Here is a 6,853-nt window from a genome sequence, read left to right as displayed (position 1 = left end):
AGCCTGTATTTTGGCTATGTTCAATAGCTGCAGAATTAACTTATTAAAATATATATAGTTACCAAATGTCTTGAATTCCTTGGGGGTTCATTCAAACTATCCCTGATAACAAGAAGAGGAGGAGCACACAGAGTCAGCGGCCCTTCTGATACTAGTTAGAAGGACTGGAGAGCATGTAAGCAAAGTATAGATGACAGAAATAAAATATTTATATAAATTTCCTAATGTACAGAATTCAGGTTGTCAGAGAACATGAGAAAAATTATTTGTATCCTGTAATTAAACCAAATGTTCTATACCCAAAAATCATATATCATATCTGTTCTTAGCTGTATAATTGTTTTGTCTGGTAAAAAGTTAGATATTAACCTAACCTAGAAGGTACCCTCTAACACAGGGAGACAAGAATTATATAGTTTTTTTCTCTGGGCTGGATATGCCTCGGTTTTCAAGGCTGAGCTATCTGCTTTTCCAGATATAAAATTATCTAGAGGGGATGTTTCAGTGCCAGGCATTTAGATCCACAGATAGTCCAATGCTACTTCTGGGTAAAAAAGGTATCCCTTTTTTTAAGGGATACCTTAAAAAGGGAGGGAGGAGAGGAACAAAGATTTGAAGATTCTGAATCTGTATTTGACAGTATTGAAAAACAAAAAGCATGCTGCCACTGATTGCTACTTGATTTCATTGTAAGAATAATTACAAGGCCACATACGCAGCCTTTTTCCAGCTACAAAAACATGTCAGTTTGTCATAATCCTTTTCTAATTAGCTGTGAACATTTTGTCTTTGAGTTGCTGACTCCACCTTGATGACAAGTAATCGACTATAAAGCAAAGCTTTCCATAGCCTTTTGGTCTGATTTCATCACTGCTCAAAGGCAGGAACTTAACCAAGCACTTGGGAACCTTAAATGCTCTTTGTATACTCAAGAGACCCCCTCAGGAGAACTTTCTTGACTTGTTTAGACACTCAAGACATCTAAAGAAATCTAAAATTTCAGGCTTTTATAGTGCATCAGAGGGAGATAATAATGGTCTTTCAACAGGGTAAAAGTAGGTTTGCTGGCCTGTCATTTTGCAGGAGTTTAGCTTTAGCCTGAGTGCTTGGTCAAACACTTTGGTAGTGAGGTGGGGAAGACATTATTAGCATTCTCCTGTGGCTTGTGTTGGTCCTGTTTCAGCCACCACAGCTGCTTCCTCTGCTGCCTCCCTGCATTTCCATGCTCGCTCAAATCTTCTATTTATAAAAGAGAAAGGATAAAATTTCTATCAAGTATTAGGAGAAACCCAGCTCTGTGCCCAAATAACATTAATAATCCAAAACTCCTGAGATAAAACCATCATCTTCCCTTTGTTCACAACCTGAAATTTGCACAAGGGTACTGAATACATCCCCAGCTGTCTGCAGAACTGGCAACAAAGTCAGTTAAGGTTCTGCATACAGAAAAGAAGTCAGAATCTGCTGCTTAGCTCTCCAAGCTTCATTTCTAAAACTGCCTTCCCTCCACAAGGAGCAATTTGAGTAAGTGGTTTCTCTGTAGGCAGTCTTCAATAGCCTTGTCAGGAAGCAAAAAGCAAAACAAACAAATGAAACAAACAATACAATGAGAAATAATGGCTAATAAACAGGGAAATGCAGCAATCTAATCTGATTCTATTTTCTATTTTTATACACTGGGGACCAAATCTAGCAGTGATGTGAATTGGTTAAGACTGAAATCCATTCTAATTCTTATCAAATCACTCTCAGTGAATCAGAGGTGCAATTGGGAAAAAAAAAAAAAAAAAAAAAAAATGCTATCTCATTGAATATACACTTCCCAGCAATAGAAGGAGTGATGTTGACACTTTTACTTACAAGGTTTTTCTACATACAACATTCTATAACATGGTAACAAAACAAAGATAAAATATGTACACATAAACACATATATAAAAATTCCTATGTATGCACACAGATGATAATGCATTTGTTATAATTTAAAGAAATCATGGCTGTCCCCAGCCACTGGAGCACCTTACTTAGACAATCTGTGTGTGGTTTATGAGGAAATGCATGACATTGAACTGTTAGGATACCAGCAGTACCAATATTTTTTTCAATGTTTTACATTTTCACAAGTTTTATGGAGAAAAGCAGCAGAATTAAGGTGTATCCCATATTCTGGCCAGACTCTACTTAAATCCTTCACCCATCTTGTGGTCCACTACTGTAGCATAGCTAGATTTAGGTACTGAAACTTTACTCATAGGGCCAGCCAAACATAAAATAACTTCTAATTCACAGCTCTTGCCCTAATCAACTAGATAAATAAGTTTCTTTCTTTTCTTCTGCTTTGATATTTGCTGACAATCAATTTAGTTCAACAGAGGGGTGGAGGAAGACAGCAGAAAATGGTGCATGCTGCCACCAACTCCCTTTGGGGTGTGCGTATTGGCATCTCTTCTGGGTTCAGATTCTTGCCAGTGCAGTTCTGCTGCATATCTGTGTTGCCTTCCTCCTCTAATCTCTCTTCAGTCATATACAGTGTAATGATCATTTCAATCTCATTTCTACCTCCCTAATAACAGCAGTGTATTCGAGCAATAAGAACATCATATCTCTTACCATCTTTAACTCCAGTGGCTGTTGGAAATTCCTTTTCTGGTGGAGACTTGGCAGGAATTAAGCAAATTTGATCCCACTCATGAATGAAATGTTTCAATGTTTCTTCCTGTAGTGGCCAGTTCTGGGAATCAAAATGAAGGTGGTTTTAGTTACAGCAGAGGGAACCATATTTTATTTTATTTTTTATCCCATTTTATTTCTGCTTTTTTTTTTTTATGAATCTTTCCTTTTTCATATGGCTAACATGTGGGTTCAGTGTTCCAAACAGTAACCAAGATATTCTCAAAACTGGGAAATTTTTTAACCTTCTGCCACAATATGTTGGGAATTGGCATAATTGTTCGATCTAAGCTTGCTTTAAGCAACCAGGGTAGGCCTTAGAAATCTCAGGGCCTGCTGTAGCTGAGCAAACCAGGCTGCCAGAGTAACTGTGAGAAGCTCCCACGGCAATGACTCCCACATCACCCAATTAAGGAACTCAGAAAATATTGTTATCAGCAGCTGGCCTCAAGGACTAGGCCTACGTGGCCGTTAAGCACAAAGGGGGTTGTTTTCCTAACTTCTAATCAAAAGGGGGGTTCTTTTCTTGCAGGTGGTGTTATTTTCTTAACGGTTTGTCTGAGTGCTTTTGACCAATAATCTTGTGTGAAACACTGTCCACCCCTGTAAAATTCACTATAAAAGTTGGACTATTCGGGCAATAAAATGGTGAAGCATGATCTGACTCTGCTGGTGTCTGTCGTGCTTTCGTCCGTGCTTCGCAACAAATGGCGCCCGAACAGGCTGAGACCTGAACTGGACCTGAACAGGACATCGCAGCTGGAGACCTGAACAGGACCTGAACAGGACATCGCAGCGGGAGACCTGAACAGGGCCTGAACAGGACATCGCAGCGGGAGACCTGAACAGGGCCTGAACAGGACATCGCAGCGGGAGACCTGAACAGGGCCTGAACAGGACATCGCAGCGGGACAGACATCGCACCGGAGCAGGACATCGCAGCACCGGAGCAGACATCGCAGCCGAGCACGGACATCGCAGCGGTTCCGGGGCGAACATCGCAGCGCAGCGGGACACCAGCGCAGCGGGACACCAGCGGCGCCGGCACATCCGAACGCAGGTAGAGCAGGAGACCAGCGGCGTTGGGACCAGCGGCGCCGGGCGCCGGGACATCGGCGCGGCGCCGGGACCAGTGCCGCCGGGGACCAGCGGCGCCGCGACATCACAGCGCCGAGACTGAGACATCGGAGCGGCGCGGGACATCGGAGTGGACATCGGAGCGGACATCGCACCGGCGCTGCACCTGACCAGACACCGAGCCGCAAACACTGTACAAAGGACTCACGGTAAGACACGGGGAAAGGAAACCGTGGGGAGCGTGGGAAAAGATCCGCGGGGAAGCGCGGGAAACGGAACCGCGCAGGGACGCGGGAAAAGGAGCCGCGGAAAACGCGGGACATTGAAATAATCGCGGTGCGATGCGGGACATCCGAGATGGAGTTGCTACGGGAGACCAGAGGCGTCAGTGGACAACGGTAGTCGACTCTCACCGTGTGGCGAGTCGGCACAGAGCAGAGGGACGGACATCAGGACCCTGCAGCCTGTCTGACGTAACCATGGAGGCAGCAGCGGCTGTGCTGCTTCTCTCTAGCATTCCTTTTCTAAGAGGTTTACCTTGCAATGCAAAAAAGACTATTCGTCCCCAGATCGGTGTTATAACTATGTTTCTGGATAACATTCCGTGGGGTTGCCACATTCTACAGACTATTAATGACGAATTAGCTCTATTGCGGGGCAGGAGTGCAGAGACGCAGATTACCCTGCCAAATGACCACCGGCAGGCTGTTTCACAAACAGCTTCTAAGGTTGCAGCCGGCACTGCCTGCAGCCGTATAGCAGACGTTACACTCTCTTTCCTAACTAGTAATCATGTGTCTCATCCATTTGTGGTGAATGGTCAGTGGCAAAAAGAAAAGGGGGAGAGTAAGGGGCGACAAAGACAGAAACGGAACCAGGAGGATGCCACTGACACTAACAGCAGGGGTAATAGGAGTAGTATAAGTGACACAGGTGTGGGGTGGTGGCGGGCGCTGCCGCGCTGCGGGGCGCTCTGCCTGCTGCTCGCCCTCGCCGGCCTGTGCACTGCTGCCGACAGTGCTAGAACAAAATGTGAAGACTGCTCAGATGGCAGTGATGAGAGTGCTTGTGTGAAGAACATGTGTGCTGAATCTGACTTTGTGTGCAACAGTGGTCAGTGTGCGCCAAACAGACGGCAGTGTGATGGGGATCTGGACTGTGAAAATGGGTCTGATGAAAGTGCTGAGCTGTGTCATATGAGAGCATGCCAGGTAAATGAAATCAGCTGTGGTCCTCAGTCAACCCAGTGTATCCCAGTGTCCTGGAAATGTGATGGTGAAAAAGACTGTGACAGAGATCCTGATTGCAAGGATGGAAGTGATGAAATTAACTGCCCTTCTCAGACCTGCAGGCCAGACCAGTTCAGATGTGAAGATGGGAACTGTGTCCATGGGAGTAGGCAGTGCAGTGGTGTGAGAGACTGTCTGGATGGCACTGATGAAGCAAACTGTAACAATGTTATTCAGTGCTCTGGACCTGGCAAATTCAAGTGCAGAAGTGGAGAATGCATAGATATCAATAAAGTGTGTAACCAGCAGAGAGACTGCAAGGACTGGGGTGATGAGCCCCTGAAGGAATGCATCATAAATGAATGTGACTGTCCAGCTGGGTTTGAGTTTGTAGACAAGAGAAACTGTGGAGACATTGATGAATGCCAAAACCCTGGTAGCTGTAGTCAAATCTGTATCAACCTGAAAGGTGGCTACAAATGTGAATGTAGCCGTGGCTATCAGATGGATCCTGCTACAGGAACCTGGAAAGGGCCATACGGGTACAGAAATACAAATAACACCTGTGATTACAATGACACTGCTAAGCAGGGTTTAGGGGTTTATGGCACGGAGACAAGGGGTAACAACTACAGTGTTTGGAACAATTGTACAGCTTTGGCCTTACCTCCTGATGTTTCTCTGATTTGTGGGGACAGGGCCTGGCAAGGTATCCCTGCAAATGCTATCAGATGTCCATGTTACTTAGATAAACTCATTGTATTTGCTCCTAGCTTGTTACAGTTGCGTGAGATCACCAGACATAAATGGGCATTGCTTGCACCGGATTGCAATGATAATGTTGAATTGTGTGGGGTTGCAGCTAGAGCGGCATTGGCAATTTTAGTGCCTGGAGTGGCATCTGCAGCCGCACGTAACAACTGCTTGGCTGTGGGGATCGGCTGTGGTGTGGACGCCCCTAGGTGCACCCTGAGCGTTTTGTTCGGAGGGGACTCCACTCTCAGCTGCTCACCGCAGGAGCAGACAAAGATCTCCTGAAGCTGCAGACAAACAGTATGTTTTCAGCTGCTGGAGGGATACTAACTGGAGTGTTAATAATTGTGTGTGTTATTCTTAAATGTCCAGGTATTTTGTGTTGAAAGTATTTGTGTAAGGGTAAGGTTTTAAAACAAAGTGTTGCAAGTCATTTCACGAGGAACACAATGAGAGACAATACTTGTTTGTTTGCTTATCATTCTAAATTATGTTCTTGTGGTATGATTGAGAGTGAGATGTGCCAGAGGCCTCTGGGTGTGCGATTGTGCTCTGTATGTGTGATTGTACTATGTGAATAAGAGCGCGCTTTTGCCATAGTGCAGGTTATTGCCATAGTGCAGGTTTGCCACAGTGCAGGATATTGCCTTAGTGCAGGTTTGCCATAGTGCAGGTTATTGCCTTAGTGCAGGTTTGCCACAGTGCAGGTTATTGCCTTAGTGCAGGTTATTGCCATAGTGCAGGATTCCGGAATATGGCCCTAGTACAGCTTATCATTGCCATAGTGCAGGATTCCGGGATATTGCCATAGTACAGGTTATTATTGCCATAGTGCAGGATTCTGGGATATTGCCATAGTGCAAGCCAAAAGCATAGGAAATTGGTGCCGGCAAAAAATCATAGAGAAATGGATTTATTACAGCGCTTTTTAGAAAAAACGGGGAATCAATTGTAAGCAACTAGCAGAACGAGTTGCGATCGGTCGAGCAAAATCAAGTTTCACTAGTACGGAGTCATTGTTTGAAGTAGCCACTTGGAGAAATTTAAGGGAATGTACTGTTTAGACCTTTTCAACTCACAAATTCATTACTTTCCTGAAAGAGCACATGAGAAAGAGTCAATAT

General features: G+C 44.8%; 1 protein-coding gene across 1 annotated transcript; it reads right to left on the bottom strand.

Moving 5' to 3' along the window:
* Positions 1–1,145: 1,145 nt before the first annotated feature.
* Positions 1,146–4,154, bottom strand: LOC116485338. The gene is made up of 4 exons (XM_032180608.1): positions 3,449–4,154; positions 3,385–3,411; positions 2,418–2,559; positions 1,146–1,239 (listed from the first exon to the last, which is right to left on the bottom strand). The coding sequence occupies exons 1-4, from the start codon at positions 4,068–4,070 to the stop codon at positions 1,146–1,148; spliced, it is 885 nt and encodes a 294-aa protein (XP_032036499.1). The 5' UTR covers positions 4,071–4,154.
* Between the last annotated feature and the right edge of the window lie 2,699 nt (positions 4,155–6,853).

The sequence above is a fragment of the Aythya fuligula genome, chromosome 2 (genome assembly GCF_009819795.1).
Source record: "Aythya fuligula isolate bAytFul2 chromosome 2, bAytFul2.pri, whole genome shotgun sequence".
Taxonomy (NCBI): domain Eukaryota; kingdom Metazoa; phylum Chordata; class Aves; order Anseriformes; family Anatidae; genus Aythya; species Aythya fuligula.
Note: the sequence above shows the minus strand (reverse complement) of the source record. Positions and strands in the feature narration are given on the sequence as shown.